This window comes from Hakea prostrata, chromosome 9, assembly GCF_041222555.1.
Source record: "Hakea prostrata isolate BN-2017 chromosome 9, UWA_Hpros_2, whole genome shotgun sequence".
In the NCBI taxonomy this organism is placed as follows: Eukaryota; Viridiplantae; Streptophyta; class Magnoliopsida; order Proteales; family Proteaceae; genus Hakea; species Hakea prostrata.
Genome location: NC_142608.1, coordinates 64,962,611 through 64,981,941, shown reverse-complemented (window position 1 = coordinate 64,981,941; position 19,331 = coordinate 64,962,611). Strand labels below are relative to the sequence as shown.

Here is a 19,331-nt window from a genome sequence, read left to right as displayed (position 1 = left end):
TCATCATCATATACTTAGCTTTGAATAAAGCTAGCAAAATCTAACATTTGACCGACAAAAATTTTAGAATTCCCTACAATATTATTAGTACTCACATTGACACTAGTGAAAAAGTACCGTAGAAACAAACACAAGCTAGCAGTATTCCCAACCCTCTACATTTAACTATTCAGATCCAAAAACACATCAATACCTCTCTCTTCTTGACAATTTCCAAGCAATTCGAATCCCAATTAACCGCAAATTGTTCTTAAAGCTGATGATGTTAATCCATTTTACAGACAAATTGACTTTGTAAGCAACAATGGATTCTATATTGACCCCAAAAAACTGGTCACCCTATTACCAGAAGTAATTACAGACTTCTTCACAGATGAAGCTGAAGCATGCTTCTTGATACTGTTGCGTGTAGATCTTGAAGGATTCTTTTTGTTTTCTTGGAAAGAGACTTGAAAGATTCAATGCACTCAAAAAACCAGCATCTGAAGCTTACTTTCTCCACCTTCTGTCATATTTACATACAAGAAAAGAATTTACACCATCGGGGGAAGCTTGTCCATGGGTTTTATTACTGCAACACAACTACGATCATCTTGTATATATTTATCACGTGTGACTCTTAATTGTCCTTGACCAGAAGCTTGGTGGAATCCTAAGATCATATCAGCACAGTCCCTGCATAAAACCAAGATATAAAAACAATAGTGCAACCTGATGCTTGATACCAAGAAACAGACAAAGTGTTGAAAGTCTAGAAAGATGCCTCAATTGCGATTCTTCATAGCGTGTATGTTTTATTAGCAGTTTTGTCCAAGCTGGGCTGATTTGCAGAGTAAAACGTGCAAGATAGATTGCTGATGCACAGAGCAATGATGATTTGAACTTCAAAGCTTCATATTCAACCAGCGACAACTCAATTAAGTAAAACGCTAAATGCTCAAGCTGGTGCAAATCCAACAAGCAAAATACATGTAATCAGCAGTTAGAGTAAATTAAACTCTCACAAACAAAAGCACTTATTTAACGGTACGGACGCAAACCTTGGTATCTGATTTAGAAGCCTTGAGAAATCTTAACATAAACACATACGGAGTTGGCACATTCAATCGGAACATTAACTTTTTAAGAATAAGCTTCTCCTGTACACATAATAAGTAAAATGAGTTCAATTATATCCCTGCCAAGGCAGAAAAAACTATTAAGAAAAGAGTAGATGTCTCAAGCACCATTCCAAGCATTTGATCTCTCGTGTATGCGTCTGCCGTGATGCTAATTAAATCATTAACCTGAAACATTTTTTAGAAATGCCCACTTTAGAAGAAAATTTAAGCAGTTGGTTTATTACAAATTACTAAATTTGGGCATATGTATTCACCTTAGGATGCCAAAAATCCTCATATTTGGATGCTAACAAGAGTGCTGTAAGACCGACCAACTGCAATTCCTTCTTTTCAACTATAACCTTAGAAAGGAATCTATCCAGTAATGCTACCATTAGAAATAATGTCTCTTGCATCAATTCAAATTTGAGGTGTACCTGAAACCAAGACAAGGATCTAACACTCAAATCTCAGTTGAATAGCTAACCACACTGAGGAGAAACAATGCAAATGAAGAAATAAGAAAAACTTGTTGGGTTATCCAAGAACCCAAATGATGGATCGAATGGTAGGTTCTATACTTCAATTAACCAGTTGATCAGTATTCCACGTAGTGCTGGAGTTATCTCTTTGTGTATCATCATGTAATTTTCCAGGGATGGATTTTCAGCCTGCAAAAACAAGAGGTCTAACATAAGAAATTCAAGCGAAACAAAAATTCCAGAAGTCACTCAAGCATTTCCACATGTCAACTGATATCAAAAAGTGAGTAGGCAATGAGAATATTCCAAGTCACAGAATGCAGCCATATTGCTACAAGGAGAAAGTCACAGCAAAAAGTAGAAATTCTACAGTACTACTGATATGCTTCAGGTTTTTGAATACAAAAGCTGGAATCATACACCTAAACAATCATGCAAATGAAAAACATCATTCAAACCACTAGTCCCCAATGCAAAGCTGGGGTAATGCTCAGCATACTTAATGCTAAATGAAACTGTAAAAATTATGAGTAAGAAAATTCCAGAGAGGACAGTGGGAATATGACCTCCATAACCCAATAATACTGATAGATCTCATCAACATATTCAGCTACTTCAAGATGATTAGCAGTATCATCAATACTTGGTAGCTGTTCCTGTTTGACACCTTCAGCAAGCTCACCTAAAACCTGCCATAAGAATGCCAATTTCCAATATGAAATCATCGACAGAGAAGAAAGAAGCAGTAACAGATCTTCAGTAGGCCCCACCTCTCTAGCCCCCACTAGCAAAGAAGTAAATGATCTTCGACGACTGCCTCTGGTTCTAAAAGTCTTATCTGTCATAATGGTTGAACTTGAGTTGGCAATGCCAGTAGAAGGGAGCTTTTTGCAGTCAGGTTGATGTGAAAACACCCCAGCAGTCTTCTCAGGAACAGAAGCCTCAATTACTTCCTCTTCTTTGTCATTCGTTAAATTCGCAGTAGCAGATGAAGAAGAATAGTCTGATTTATGGCTGAAAGTTGAAGCCTTCTGGGAATTGGAGGATGTCTTTCTGGTTCTATTAGCTGTCTGCGACATGACATTTTGTAATAAAGAACACAGGAGTGAGAGAGATATTTCAAACTGCTTTTCAGCATTGACCAAAAAGTAAAGCTTAGCAAACAGACGAGCATCCATCCAAAATTAAAATTTCTATTATGCCTAAATAACAGATGTGAGAAAGGCTTAACAACTATAACTGCAACTTGTTGCTTATGAGAACATAATATACTTTATACAACCAACATTATTAGTCAGGGTGCTACTGTAATTGTTTACAGTGCAAGAGTTTACATCCACCACAGACCTCTTAAAAAATAAATTAGAGGTAGCTTTGGAGTTTAGCTACATATATGAGGAATTATAACATCTCTTACAGAGTTTAAAATCCCTATTATGTAGTCTGCATCCTTATGGGCCTCTAAAGAACCCAGATGAAGCTGTAATTTGATCAGGTTATGTTGTGTGATGAATCTCCTATCCAGTCCATACTGGGTGAAGATGAAACCACTAGATTGACAGATCAATCTCAGGCGAGATTTGGTATGACTTCTACTTTGTTGCTGATTAATTTCATTAAATAGTCAACAATATATATTTTTGGTCATGAAATTGCAATTGTTGTGGTTGTATCAATATGAAATATTCCAAACACATAAGAGGGGAAATTCATTTGGAATTCCAACTTTTCAGAAAGATTTACTACAGATCTTTAGGAAGGTTGTGGTAATGAAGGCAGTGGTTACAGCAATGGCTGGAGGTAGTGGTGGTGGCACTCTGGTAGTGAGACAATTAGGAGAAGGGAGGTGTTTTATTTTTAGTATGAACTACTACTTTACCCGCCAAATTATTAGTTAAACAGCAATACTCGATCAAAAGATAAAGAAATTTTGAAGCACATCTTCAGCCATTTCAGAATGTCTGTTCCAATTGATTTTTATTCCACTGAAATAAAAGTTCAAAAACCAACCAAAATTTTTTTTCCAAAATAGAAATCTTACCAAAAACTCAGCAAGATCAGATTGGAACACTTTATTTATTGTTAGTCTCAGCCAATTAGGTTTTGTCCACTCTGATGACCACCAACCAATTAGCTGATGGCCCATATTTTGGAACTAAGATAGATAAGTGGTTCTTAATCGGCCTAAATTGTTCAAATTTGGATATTAGCTCCTAACTGGTTAGTCCTGTCACTCAAGTCAACCAAGACTGAAGATATAAATTTATGGAGTTTCAGTCCTCAAATTAAGATCAAACCACTAGGTGTAAAATCCATACCAATCAGGTTTATCCACTTTATTGGCAAAACCCATACAGAGAAACTCTGGACCTTAGATGACATCAGAATTATTTTTGCTCCTTCATCCAATAGCTAAAGCCTTTAGGTTGGATATTTCAACATGATATCAGAGCCTCAGGCCCACAGTGATATATCAGAGTACAACCCCCTCCCCCCCGGGGGGGCAACATGTGAGGAAAGTGTTGGAAATAATCCCGCACTGCTAGGACCTCAGAAAACTTCACAAACCATAAACCCTCTCAACCTAAGTATGATATTGCATTGGATAATTCAACAGATTCAAAAGCTAGAGTACAGCACAGAAATTGTTATTTCATAATTTCCATCAAATTAAGAAGAAGTCGGTTGCATGAATAGCTCTCCCTGTTGTTTATGCAATTGATATTTGATCAAGAGTTGGATAAGATCCACACAAGCAAACCAGAACATGAGCAGTTGTTTTCATTATCTCTATTAGAAATCCAAACCTGGTAGCTATACCAGAGGAATTTAATAAGCCAGCAGAAAAAAGAATTACAGCGCAGTTAAACATACAGAATACAAGCATGGAAAAGGTGATGCAACAATTTTTTTTTTTTTTTTGGGTGGGTGGGGGAGGGGCGGGGTGGAAGAAGAATGCAAGATTAGGCAGAAACTGAGACACACCTTGACTTGTTGTTTTGACAATGCGCTTGTACGCAAGGTACTTCGACCCACAGGAACCCTATAATATGCAAGTCACGAAAAATTGATAGAACTTATGAAATAAAAACATAGATGTTAAGAACTAAAAAACAAATGGAAAGATAGTGTAGACATTGCATTTCCCCTTCATCTCTACAACTCGCAATAGTAAAATATTATTTCTCTTAGAGACCATTTCCAGACTCAGTACCAGCAACCAACTGATCACTACAAAGGAACCTCACCATTGTGTGAAGGCCTGCCCTTGTAACATGGGAATAATAGAGCTCTGAAATTCCAGGACTACCAAAGGATTCATACCAATACATGAAGTACTAAGAGGGCATGATCTAATACTGAAAGAGTATGATTGAATTCGCTATCTACTTTAAATTAGCTCTGTGGCTAAGGTAGACTGTGTACCATCTACCAGTGACTGGAAGTGCAACATCAATCCATGGGGCAAAAAGTAGGTGAGTCATAAAGGAAGGCCATGCTAAGTCTGTCCAAAAGACCTTTAATACAATAATTAAGGATTTTTCCAGAAGCAGTTTTTACTCACATTGAGATAAAACCATCACTCACTCGGCTCCGCAAAAGATTATTTTTTGCACCTCTTACATCAAGCCCCACCTTTCTTCCACCCATAGTTGTCACTGAATCCAATGAATAGTATTAAAGAGATCGGGTATACTGAGCTGTGGCACAACCTTAAATTCTGGAATGTTGCATCTTACCAGAAAAATCACTAGTTCCGGTACTTCTTTTTGAGTAATCACCTTTGTCCTATAAATAGATGAAAACATGTACTGATCGGTATGCATTGACAAAAAAAGAGGAATATAACTACCAGCAGAGAGCAATGCAAACCCAACAATTACATCAGTTAAATGGATCTTGCTCATCATCCTTGTGACAGGCAATGACTTCCTACAGATCAAAATTAGCCAAAAGAATATTAGAAAAAATTGCAAAATGGACAGATTATTCAGGTTTTGACAGGTGAACTTGAAGATAACTCTGCAATCCCGCATACCTTGTCAATATTGGAGGCTTTCTAGCACTTTTCCTGCCATAAATTTAGAGAAGATAAAGGAAATTTCTTTTTTAAGAGGGGAACTTCCTAATTTAAGAGTTAGAAATTAAGATATATTGGATTCCATGTACCTGCCACCTGTTCCAGTTTCTTCTTTCAGGGCCTTAAGCTTTTCAGAATAAATCTTAGTTCCTCCGATACCAGCTGTTTTAGAAACCATTAAACACAAATAAGCAGACTGGTCATAGAGAAAGTAAATAATTCTGAAAGGATGAGTGACTTACTGTTTGTATGGAGGTTACGAGTTTCAATATTTCTGTTTGCCGTACCTTTTCCCTGAATTAAACAAACACTATATCAACATTTAAGAGATGAATTTTTGGTTGGAAGAGATCAAGGAATGACATAATAAGTTGCACAGAGATTGCATATGCCTGAATTTACAAAAGAGTTCACAGTTTTCACTTCTTGTTAGATTTTGTCTGCGAATGATGGGAAGAAAGAGTTCACAGTTTTCACAACTTAATTTAATGAGCATCCATTATAAAGGGTGTCAGGTTAAGACTTCTGCACAACATTCATACATCATTTATTGATCAATTTATGATGAATATTTTTTACTGACCAAAAATGATAGAGTTTATTTTCTACAGTACAATATTAATCTGCATGTTATTATCAAAATGAGGAAATAGTAGCTTTACAATGGCCCATCACCTTAACGACCTTGCAGGCACCAATCCAATTATTAGTCTCTCCCCACAGAATATGGATTACTATATTTAACAACAGTTATTGGATTCTAGTATAAGCATCGAGTATAGCAGCCTGCTGGTTCAGATGGAGTCATAAACAACATTTAACTAGTTCAGAAATGAACTCTAAAACGGTTATAGCAGAACCCCCTGTTGAAACTGTTAATTTGTGTTAAAATTTATTCTCGTCACAATCATTAAAAAGATCTAGCTTATCATTAACATGTTGTAACAAGTAATCAGAGCTAGTGGGTTGGGTTTGCTGCCTGGCAATTGTGAGGGGTTTGTGTCACCTGTTCTACCCCCTCTTGTTGACAGTTGATGGTGCCACATGCTGAGCCCAGTGTGTCACCTGGACATACAGGGGGTGGTGGTGTTTGTCAGGATACATTGCAGTGGTCACTGAACTCAAGATTTTGCAATAAAAGTTGTAACAAGAACAACATAATTCCATCATTTAACGATTGGATTGTCAAATGAAAGGTTAAAGTATCTTGATGTTCAAATTGACAAATACTGTACTTAATACATTGTGTTTATTCTTTGGAAGGATGGATATCCACCTCTGTTGAAAAGTTTACTAGTGCCCTCCTCACAGGCTTCCAAAAGAAGATGAAACCAATGACCAAACAAGAAAGTGAAACATTCTTAGGAAGTGAATATACAGAAGTGGTGGCATAGCATCCACTATACTACGCCTAGCACAATGGACAGTTTACAGCCATCTGATAGCATGGTGGTGTGTCCGCCCTCTACTACCCTGTCAATTTTCAAGGTAAACAGAGTACAGCAAAAATAGCACTCAAAAAGTCACAATCAGGGTAAAATGGTTCAATAGCTGAAAATATTGGGAAAGAAGTAAAACACAAAATTTTCTAAAATCTCTTCTTTCCAGTCTCTGTCGAACTTTATAACAAGAACTCAGTATCTTAATGGTGTCAAAATGTATAGTACATTAAATAATGGACCTTCCCTTCAGATTATTCGAGAACCACTTCTGCTATATCTTTGATAGTGGCAACTACAGCATTGCACATAGCATTTGTATCTTCCTTTGTTTCTGACTTAAGTTTGTCGCAAGATCTGAGTAAATACTTTTTTCCACAACCTTTAGGGACAGGCAAGCTGATTTTTCAATTAAACTTCTTCCATCTCTCAATACCAACATTTAAAACTAATAACCTATGTTAAGGGATTAAGCTCTTCTGGGGATAATCTTCACTTCTCTTTCAGCTATAAAATACTGAGCACTCTAGTCCAGAGAGAAAATGCCTACTGACACTTGTTCCTTAAGAACCCAAGTGTTCCTTCTTACTTGGTCTATAAGTAGATAGCTAACACATTATACTCCTAAAGCTGGAAATTGCAAGGGATTCAGTGTTTAGAAACAAATATTCAGCACCCTCTACTGGAAAGCTAGAGAAGTTTGAATAAGCATCTCAGCCAACGTTGAATCAAACCTTGAAATATTGAAGAAAAGACATGAAAGGTAAACCAAGGCACATATTTGCTTGTAGAGGACCAGAAGTATAAGTTAAAAAACTGCATGCTGATGTAGCAACTAGGTAAACACCCGGTCAGTAGTCTTTCCCACATCCAGTGGCTTGGCACAAAGGAAACTATGCAATGTTACCTAACAATGTGGTAAAGTATGTGGTTAAGGGGGTCATGCAAAATTTTATGTTTTGAGGGAGCTTTATGCATGAAATACTAAGTTTTAGGGGAGGATTTTTCCATATAATTAAAAAAAAAAAAAAAAAGGAAACTTTTTATAATTTGAATGGTGGGATGTTATAAATCCTCTTTCTGTCTTATTTTCTTGTACTTCCTCACATTTCCTAATTTTCCCCTAGGGTTTCCCCTTTATTTGGCCATTCCATCACTGTTATTCCATTCAAAATGTGCTGATAATAAAGCTTTCCATAGCCTTGATCCTCACCAACCACTAAATGCCTAGGCAACACCTTGACATCTATTTTCAGCTGACTCCACCTTGTGGGTTTCGTCCTCATTATTCAATATGGACTTTTATCATCCAATCCACACTGGACTATCTCCAGTCTCAAATATATTGGTGAATAATGAAGAAAATCTTTCCATGAGTCTCAATAATATAATGTTGACAGAATAGAGAGTAAAATAGTAGATTCACTATAAGTAAAAGGCACAGCTGCAAGTAGGTTTTGTAACACAAAGGCCACCAAAATGCCCTATTGCATGGATTAAGTGGATCAACTGGTAGAGCCTTCATCCCAGAAACAAATGAAAGACACTGTCATTTAGTTACAACAAACATAAAGTGAGAGTTGAACTCAATTTGAGCAGAATCTCAAAGAAAGAAAAAGAAATCATGAAACAGTTTTTACAAAGACATACCTACAGATGACTAAAGTATAAACTAACTGTGATAGCTCCCTTTTATGGATCCAAAATTATCTTTGAAATTGGAACATTAAAATTGGGTGATCATATATTTCCTGTAACTCAAGGCTATGGTAATAATCAACGGTATCAATTGCCTCCAACACCTATATTGACATACATGCCTGTTTCAATCTGATACAGGCTGTCAGAGCCCATCTTTGGGATTGAACATTAAATCAGTTACTGTGTCAAGAAAATAATGATAAAAAATTTCCACAAAACTATGATAATAATCAATAAGTATCAGGCATGTCATCTTATATAATACCGATGCTAGAAACTCTGTGTTGCTTGATAAATGACCGATACATTGGCAACAACCAATTGGACTGATATGATCAGCCGATACAGTATAACTCAGGCATCAGTATTGGCTACCATTGAAACAGATATCAAAATCCACAACGGTAATTATGAAACAAAAATTTTAAATATGTATATCTGAATTATCCCAAAAAGAATAAACAAATGCCTTAAGAGTAACCAGAAACAGAAAGACCACATAAATGGAAGAAATATGTAATCGCTTTCAGCTAAAATGAAAGAAGAAGAAGATGAGATTTACACTGGTGTTCATACCATTACAGGTTTATTTGATGTCGCAGTTGCAAAACAAGTACTCTGACCCACTGAGGACCTATCAATATGTGTTGTAAACAAATTCATAACTAAAACAGTTCACTGAAAATTTTAAAAATACAATATGAAAAAAACTTAAGAATTCGAAAAGGAAGAACCCCATACCTTGACCCATATAAAGTTCTCCCTACTTGATTCTTGCTGTAAAGGATTTTTATGAATCAATATAATTATACAAGTAGGAAAAGTAGGAGGTGGATTATGATGCAAATCAGAATATAATTGACAATAATCTCTTATCTTAAGCCAAATACATAATGGAACTACGAGGGTTGGCTTAAAAGTATTTGTGGTATACAGATATTCTTCCTTTTTCACCGAGAGAACCACAATCTAATGCTGATTCTTTCTCTTGCTTCCTCACCTAGCTTTGGGGTTGCTTTCTGATAGTCAAGACTTGTCTGTTTGGCATGGTATAGTTGTGTGAGAGTTTTGTCAAAAACAATATGATTTTGTGCGGGTCTCATAAAGTTATGGCCAATTTGTTGAGACTGTCAAGCATCAACAGGATAAATATTTTTTTGAATTTGAGTAAATAGGGAGTTTGCTTTGTTCTTCTTTCTTTACTTGGGAAATGAGCAGCACTCATAGGAGTTGGTAAACTTGGTCTTGGAGTTAAAATAACCCAATGGGTTCAGAAAGAAGTCTTAAAGTCTAGGTTTTTGGCAAGTAAGAGTTTAATGGTTTGGAATGTTTTTATTTTGTCAAATTAAGAGCTAGCATGTATTTTTCAAACTAATAAACTAACATTTTTTTTTATTTCATAGTCTATGCAAAAAAGATCAAGAACTCCAACGCACTGCACCAGTACACAGCTTCCTCCATTAATACAAAGGTGGACAAGAAGCCCGGCAAATCAGATCATTTGGACTATTTTTCTTCACTAAATGGAAGTTGAGTCACTGCTTTATCACACTGGTGTGTCATTGGCGACCTTGTAGTATAGTGTTAGTTGTAGCCTTATAGGCTGCACTAAACCCTAAATATTTATGGCTTAAACCCTATTATTCTTTGTTACCCTTTACTGACTATTTAACATTTGGGCCTGCTACTTGTGGCTCATTTCTTGGTGTACTACAACAGCTTCTGATCAATTTAAGATATCAAACTTTTAATACATGATAAACCCAATTGAGACCCATAAGTCAATAAAGAAAAAGGTGACCGCGAAATAAATCTCACTCCACATCTCGCTGTATTGAGAAACTTCGGCCAGTTTTGTTATTCCAGCATAACCCATTATTCTCAAATTTGGAAGAACCTTCTTTGGGACGAAGTTTACCGAAGATTTCTTAGTTACAGTAAGTCAGTAACTTATGACAAACAAGACATATAGAGACACTTGCAAATCACAATTTAAAGGGTCTTGTGCATCAAAAAAGTCCAAAAATCAATATATCTCAGAACTCTTAGTGCTAAAACCTCTGCTGTCAGAAAACACATCAAACAGAAATACTAATTACTTCGCTGATGCTTGACCCTGTGCCAAACTTTTTTTACTGGAAAAAAAAAGTCTTCATCCAACAAGAAGAAAAAAATCTCTCTTTTACTCACTTTGATTTGGAGCCATCACCTGCTCGACTCCGTAGGATGTAACTCTTTGTGGTGCTGCCATCAGCCAATTTCCTCACATCCTTTATCTTGACTGGGGACAATATGATTTAAAAAAGATTCTCAAAAGCTAATATATGCATGTTTGTGCATCAAAATAGCTTAAGAGACCATGTCTTACGAGACCTACCAGATATAAGGTTACTTCTCTTTGAACTATCAGCAGTACCCTATAGATGAAATGGAAAGCAAGACAGAGCATAAAAACATGATTCAAGTAAACTGCATACTTGAAGTTTTAGATGGCGAAATAGATGTATTAAGGATTGAACCTATTAAATTTAATCTACCTTTTGATGATCTACGTCAGTCTGATCAACACCTTCTATTGGAGACAATGATTTCCTGCAGCCAAAATAAAGCAGCAAGTAAGACATTCAATGGGGTTAGGAGAATTACGTGAACTATCCAACCAGGAAGGAAAAGAATAACTTTATTACTCACAGTGGTTTGGAGTTGTCACTTGCTCGACTCAAGGGAATATAATTCCTTGCAATGCTGAAATGAGTCAATACTTTCCTCCCATCCCTCTTCTTGACTGTAGAAAAGTGTAATTATAACATTTTTTTTTTTTTAAATACACAAGTTTGTGCATCAAAATAGGCCAATAGCACCATGTGACCATGTCTCACCAGAACTATCAGATTTGGGCTTACTTTTCTTTGAACCACCAGCAGTACCCTATATATGAAATAAAAACCAACAAGAAGCAAATAGGAAAACATTAAAGTAATTCATAGAATTGGAGTTTCAAAGCACTGGGAGGGGGGTTTGGAAATAAATGTGTCAAACATTGAAACTATTAAATTCAATTCAACCTTCTGTTGATTCAAATCAGTCTGATCAACAACACCTGTAGGAGACTCAGATTTCCTGAAGCCAAAACAAAGCAGCAAATAGAGCATTCAAAGAGGTTCTGGGAAATAACGCAAAACAGCTCTGGCAGTAGTTCATGTATGCACCAAAAAATCACCCCCAAAACTGTATCCATTTCCATCCATGACCAAAATATGACAAGTAGTAGAGATGGTTCAATCTCATAAAAACCCAAAAAAGGGACTTCAAATATTTATGAAGAAATAGGAATGAATCTCAGACGATTACTTTTTTGGGTATAAATATCAGTGGGATCTAACCTGAAATGAACATTATGCAGACTCAGGTATTAACATTATGCAAAGTACATAGAAATCAAACATACCTAACTTTCATCAATGGCTTTCTTTCAGACTTCCTGGAAAAAGAACAATAAAAATTAAGAAAGAATCAACTCCGAGAGAGAGAGAGAGAGAGAGAGAGAGAGAGAAGAAATTATTGAAATCAACCTACATGGCAGCAGACCCGAAATTACAAGTTGTGTGATAGGAGAAAAAAAATTAATAAGTTGTGGTCATGAGGTACTGAATAAGAAAGTAATTTTGGAGTCTAGGCTGCTCTCTTGGTTGGATTTTGATATCATATTCTGAAAATGATGGTATGATATATCAACCCTAATTATGGGAAATAGAAAGCAATTGAAGTCAAAATTCTGAAACAGTTGGGGCGCTACTTCGATAGATAAGCTCCCCTAACACAGGGAGCATGGTGACACAAATTAGTTGGACTACTTTTATGCATTATCAAAGAGAAGTTGAGCAGCTGCTATATTTTGCTGATGCTGTGGTTGGTAGAATCTAGAATGAGACGATGACTCGTATTAACAAGGCCGCCAAAAAAGTTCCAAGGAAGCAAAAGTTAGGCTAAGGCCCCTAGGGAAACTTGGTAGTTCTATGATAACCTTCTCTCATTTTCTTAGTTCCTGCATTACCTATTAACTTTTATTTAGAAGTACATACTTTCAGCATTGAGACAAAGAATACCGACTTTTGTTTAGATGTATAAGGAATTGACCATGTAGAGCTTCTCACAGATCACAATTTCATGGGGGAAAAAAGAACCCAAGTCTTAGAGCCAAATCCTCAAGAACACGTTTCAAACAGATTAGGTTGAACGCTAACCTGGTGCTCAACCCTGCACCCAAAAGAGATACAAAAGGGGGGAAGGAAAAGCGAGCAGCACAAAAAGTCTTCATCAAAACAGGGGGAAAAATCTCTTTTTTACTCACGGTGCTTTGAAGCCATTGCTTGCTCGACTCCTTATGATGGAATTCCTTACATTGCTGACATCAGCCAATACTTTTCTCCTAACCTTAATCTTGACTGGGAAAAAATATTAAAAAATTATTTTCAAATCTGCATCAGCAAGTATGTACATCAAAATAGGTAACTGGCACCATGTCTCACCAGAACTGCCAGATTTCGGCATAGTTGTGATTGAACAATCAGCAGTACCCTATTGATGACAGGAAGCATGAAGCATAACCCAAAAGAAAAAATTGTTAAAATAACTACATTAATGGAGTTAGGGGAAAAGAAAAAACAAATCAAGCAGTGAACTTATAAAGTAATATGATAATAAATATAACCTTTGGATTCTTAAAATCAATTTGATTGCCACCTTCTGTCAGAGATGATTTCCTGCATCCAGAAGAAAGTAATGAAAGTATTTAGTATGTTATTAAACAAAACAAAACAAAACAAAAAGAATTTCTATATTAGTTTAGGAATATCCCCTTCCCCCCACCACCAAAAAAAAAAAGGTAGTTCAGGGGAAGAAAAAAGTTGAATAATCTCGACTACAGTTTCATCCCCTGGTTTAACCAGTCCATCTTTGAAGCATTACTTTTTGGATACAAATCTCAATGGACTTAGCATGAAATGAACCTCATGTGGATAAAACATTAACGGAACATTCAAATTCTTCAAAGAAATTGAAAATACCTTGTCATCACCAATAGTTCTCTTCCAGTTTTCCTGAGAATTCAGTAAAGAAATTTGAGAAAAATCAACTCCATAACTCAGATAGGAGAAAGTAATGATAGAAATGGACTTACATGACATCAGAACCAAACGCATCATTCCTACCAAATTTTACCCTCTCATTATCTGTATAAATCTTAAAATCTCTTGCACCGGCTGTGGAAAAGAAGCAAGAAACGTAAAAAAAAAACATTTCCGCACAAGAATGGAAAAAAAGAAATTATAGGAAACGTACCATTCTTTAAGATCCGTTGGTTTTCCGCAACTCGACTTTGATTTCTAGTCAACTTACCCTGATTTTACAGATGATCATCAAACTTGATGATTTTCGATGATTGCATATAAAAAAGAACAAAGAAATCGAAAAGAAACACCAAGCCGAGAGAGTATAATAACTAGTAAAAAGGAAAAAGTGTTAGGGTTTACTTTCAGTACCTTAGATGAAACCATCGTGCTACGCTCTCTTTTTGGTTCTAGCCCGACTGTCTTCTACGAGAGTTAAAGACAGAGAGATTGTTTGGGAAAGTGAATGTGCACTGAGGGACGAAATGCACTGAAAAAAAAAACTAACGTTGGGTTGAGGTTGAGCTCGAACTCGCCGACCGCCATCCATGCGAATTTGAAATTGAGTGGACCAATTTACAGAAGCGCCCCAATAATTATCTAAATTTACAGCTTATGCCTTTCTTCTTTTTCTTTTTCTCTTTTTATCCTTTTATAGGTCTTTCTGCATTCTTCCCACTGAAGGTCCACTCGAGAGCCTACTGTCTTAGGAAGTTCATATATATTATTATGGGAAGCAAAGCTTATAAATTAATAATATACAATGAAAAAACACAAATAAGTGTAATATTAGTTTTTCTTTAAAATTGAAAATTTTAAATGGCACTAAGGATGAAAATATGATTAAATAATTTAATAAATCGGTATCAATATTTTCAATAGGGTTCATCCAATCAACTGCAACGTAAGGTAATATTAACATATAAATTCAATAAAAAGTAAGGTATATTAACATATAAATTCAATAAAAAGATGAAAGTTTAATACGATAATATAATTTATAAATCCCCCCCCCAAAAAAAAAAATTTGCAATTCATAAGCATTCCTGTAGAAAAAGATTTATTCTCCTTTTGGTTAAAGTTTTGACACAGATAAGATGTCGCCTACATACTATAGAATATGATACGATGGTGGTTCAATTAAAGATCTTGCTACACGGTTATCTCTGCATTTCTTCACCCCTCCTTCCATCTCCTTCTTCCTTTCTTTCTTTTTTTTTTTTTTCTTTTTTTTTTTAATGAAAAATAAATAAATATATACTAAAAAAACTAAGTAGTATGGTTACATCGAAAGGCATACTCAGCTAGCCGAGTATGAATCATCTCTCCTGAGGAGAATACAAAGTGCTCCCTCGACAATTTTCAACCAAAACCATAGGGCCACAAGGTACTGGTAATGGGTCCCACGTTTTAAAATTTTATTATTTTTTTCACTTGCCCCCCTGTATTTGTAGTTATAAAATCATCGAGGGAGCACAAACAAGGGGGATGATCCACACTATGAGCCATTGTACAGCTAAGTCCTACATTTTTTGTTGCTAATTTTAGGAATAAATGTCTAATGGTATGAGATCTGAAATTACAAATTTCTAACTTTGTTGTAACGGTTAGAGGTTGTGGCAAAATTGGATTAGAGTATAGAGACACGTGTATAGGCAGGGTATAGGATACTTCTATAAATACTTGTACACAGTTACAAAAAGATATACAATACAATACTTTCTATTTCAATATGGTATCATCCCTCCGAGCGTAGACTTCTCTTGAAACGGCTCTAGAAACCGCTCTTGAAACAACCTCTTTCTCTTGAAACAAAGTTTTCTCTTTCTTTTTCTTGAACATGGCCCTTCTCGTTCCTTACCCTTGTAATCCGAATGTTACAAATTTTGTAACAATTAGGTTAAACTCAGAGAATTATCTCCTTTGGGATACTTAGATCCGTACTCTGATCGAGAGCCAAGATCTTGATGGGTTCATCACTGGAGCGGTTTCAGCCCCTCCTGCCCGTGAACGATGTTGGTGAAGAATACGCAATCCCTCTTATCAAGCCGGATTCGCCGATAGACTTGTAAAGCCCGGATCACGGGGACCTTAGTTGACGGTGTTCTTGGATTGGTGGGTGCGTCTTCTTCTTTCAATCTCTGGAAAACTCTAGCAGATGCTTTCTCTCAAGTTTCTGAGGCTAGAGAGTTTGAGATTCTTTCTCGTCTTCATTTCTTGCGCAAGAACGACTCACAATCTCTTGCTGATTTCTTGATTAATCGGTTGCCTTCTAGTGTGCTTAATATGCAAACACCTTTACGACGTTGGTCAAGATCCAGATATTCTTCATTCGAGTTTTTGGTACAGATGCTTTCCCTATTTAAGGCCTTATACTACTAACAAGTTTGCCACCCGATCTTTGCAATGTGTGTTTTTGGGTTATAGTGATAAGCACAAAGGTTATAGGTGCTATCATCGTGCTTCCGGTAAAATATATATTTCAAGAAGTGTAATTTTTTATGAATCTCTCTTTCCATTCAAGTCTACTACAACTAGTATTGATGTCTCTTCTCCAACGGTGCAAGTTAGTAATTTGATGGGCGCATATAAAGATGCTTCGTTGAGTTAGTTAATGGGAGAAAACAGCCGGAGTGGTTAATGGGCGAAAAATTTGATTTTGTTGAAGATGCGGAGTTAGTTAACGAAAAACCTCGAGTTGTAATGGAGGACAAACTACTGAGCGGTAATGGGCAGAAAAAGACAGCGAGCGAGTTAGTAAGTCAAAAAATCGGAGTAGTTAATGGGAAGAAAACTCGAAGAGCAAAGACCAGTCTAGACACAAACCAGGTGAAGTAGTGGTGACCAAGGTCAAGACCCGGAGACAAGAGTATAGGCAAACAACAAGTCAAGTTGAGGAAAACATATTAGACCCAAATGCGAATGAATGATGCAGAAAAACAGGGCCGGGCAGAGCCACTCAAAAGTCAGCCACAGAACACTCATAAAATGACAGTCCGAGGAGTGTAAGCCCAACCAAGAATATTTCATCCCAAACCCAAAAGAGGCGCAAATCCAGTGGCCATCAAGAAGAAATGACGCGGACAAAATAAACATACTAGTGCCAGAACGTGAATGAATGTGGTAGTGCAAATGGAAAGACTAAACCAAAGCGGATGGCACAGAGACAAAGCTCCCGGCACGAGCACCCAACAGGAAGGAATAGATCAGAGACATTAGTCCCGTATTAAACAGCAAGGCGCAGTAGCTACATCGATGGTCTACGCAATAGACGAAAACGCACATGGATGTTGAAGAGGCAAGACTCAAACCCGGACAAACCCACACGAGCCACGTGATCAAAACACGGCACAGGACCGACAAGCTCCGCGGGACCGACACCGCTAGAGTTCGTGTCGACAACTCAGAATCGACAATGGGAACTACCCAACGAGAAAGTGAGGAAGACTACCAACAACAACGCCCCCACAAAGAGGGGTCATATCGGACACCAACCCCAAGAAAATCAAGAAGAAAACAAGACCAAAAACCCAGAAGAGCCAAACCAACCAACACCAAGGAACCCCAAAAGCAGAGCACAAAAGAGAGGGACAAACCCACAGAAAAACCAAAAAAACAACCACAAGGAGACACCAAAGACCAAAGCAAAACAGAAAAAAAAAAAAAAAAACAACAAACCAAACCAGAAGAAAAAAAAAGAAAAACAAAAAAAACAGAAACCCAAAAAAAAAAAAAAAAAGAAAAAAAAAGAAAAAAAGAACGAAAAATACAAAACCAATTAAACAGCCGCCATAGGGGTAGGACACGTGTATAGGGATAGTATTAATTGAAAATTCAATAATATATTAGAGTTTGAGAATGGTCATTCAATTCTTTACCTTCTAGTATACTCCTTGTAGCCCTTTCATCACACCAATTTTCATTCAATTGTACTATTGTTGTTGTGTAGTTTGTATAGCTTCTAGAACGTGATGCAATAGTTATTCCAAGACATTTCCAAATTGTCATATTCTTGTTCCAAGATATTTGATGGTATTATTCCAAAAAAGGCTGCCATTCCATCTGTTACAATCTAGTTCATAGGATACCCTTGTATACGTTAACGTATGTGAGTGGAAGATATTGTTACAGGAACATACGCATGGGGATCGACAAAGCTCCCCCCGATTTTTATTTGGTGGGACCCACACATATTTGAAAAAGAAGGCAAATTATTTTTTTCCCCACAAAATATAGGTAAATTAAAACAACAATACAAAAAAAAATATATACACATGACTTCAACCCTAAAAATTTAGATGCAAGCCAAAATTTTATTTGGTAGGAAATGTAAAACAAAATTTTGTTTTTAAGTAAGAGATGCAAACTAATGGTTACCTTACTAACTATAAATATTTTATTCGCAAATTACAATACAAAAAAAAATAACAAAAAATGTAGAAGAAATAAATAAACATAGAATATAAAATCAAATAAAAAGAATAACAAAAAAAAAGGAGAAACAATAAATATACTAAGAATAAATAGGAAGAAAAGATAAGAGAGAAGAGATGAGAGAATAAATAGGGATTGAGGAGTTAGTTTTTAATTAGGAATGATATTTATACCCATGATTTTACTTTTCAAAATTATTTTCAATATTGGGGGGTCAAATAGTGACATTTCACATGTGGGAGAAAAAATAGAAAAAATTAAAGAAATTTATATAAAAATGAAAAAAACTAAAGAAATTAGTATTATCTTTTAAAAATCCCAAGTGTGACCGGATCCACATCCTCTGTAATTCCTTTCCCTACAAGTCCCTCATAGGCCTGTGTGGCATTTAAGTAATCCAACAGTCACCCAACAAACTAGAGTTTAAATAAAATTTATATTTATAGGTGCGTTTAAATAAAATTTAAATTTAGTTTAAATTGGGTAACCTTTTAGATTACTTAAATGCCACATGCAAGAAATTACAGAAGATGTGAATCTGGGGTGACCTGGGGAGTTAATGTGATACGGATACCAAGAGAAGTTTATCCAAAAAAAAAAAAGAAAGAGGGAATCTTGGTGGTCTCTTGAATAAAATATTTTAAGCCGAATTTATATGTGTTCTGTTGTAACTTGTAAATGGGTTTGACTCTTGTATTTGTTCTTCAAACCTAGAATAAATTACATGGATCGTCTGTATTTATTTACAAGAATTACGTCTATTTTTTATGAAAAAAGTTTAATCAGAAGCGCATGGAAGAATCGGAGTTAAATGATAATGCTCTTCAAAAAAAAAAAAAAAAAAAAAAGTTAAATGATGATGTGATCATTTATCCCTAAACGAGATCGGTTTTGCGGCTTTTGCCCTTCTTTATCCTCCCGTTATT

The 19,331-nt window shown here is 36.0% G+C and overlaps 1 protein-coding gene across 1 annotated transcript; it reads right to left on the bottom strand.

Annotated features, from left to right (window-relative positions):
- Positions 1 to 41: 41 nt before the first annotated feature.
- Positions 42 to 14,555, bottom strand: LOC149006139 (uncharacterized). The gene is given in 31 exon segments (XM_089168225.1): positions 42 to 687; positions 689 to 942; positions 1,041 to 1,139; positions 1,227 to 1,286; positions 1,376 to 1,537; positions 1,682 to 1,771; positions 2,149 to 2,271; positions 2,353 to 2,652; positions 4,568 to 4,625; positions 5,148 to 5,241; positions 5,323 to 5,371; positions 5,467 to 5,515; positions 5,622 to 5,654; positions 5,753 to 5,825; positions 5,906 to 5,957; positions 9,380 to 9,437; positions 9,545 to 9,580; positions 10,994 to 11,084; positions 11,181 to 11,220; positions 11,341 to 11,395; positions 11,495 to 11,588; positions 11,683 to 11,731; positions 11,869 to 11,923; positions 12,252 to 12,284; positions 13,155 to 13,248; positions 13,333 to 13,381; positions 13,515 to 13,566; positions 13,870 to 13,902; positions 13,983 to 14,064; positions 14,144 to 14,201; positions 14,344 to 14,555. Coding segments are annotated over 31 exon segments (2,544 nt in total). The 5' UTR covers positions 14,359 to 14,555; the 3' UTR covers positions 42 to 533.
- Between the last annotated feature and the right edge of the window lie 4,776 nt (positions 14,556 to 19,331).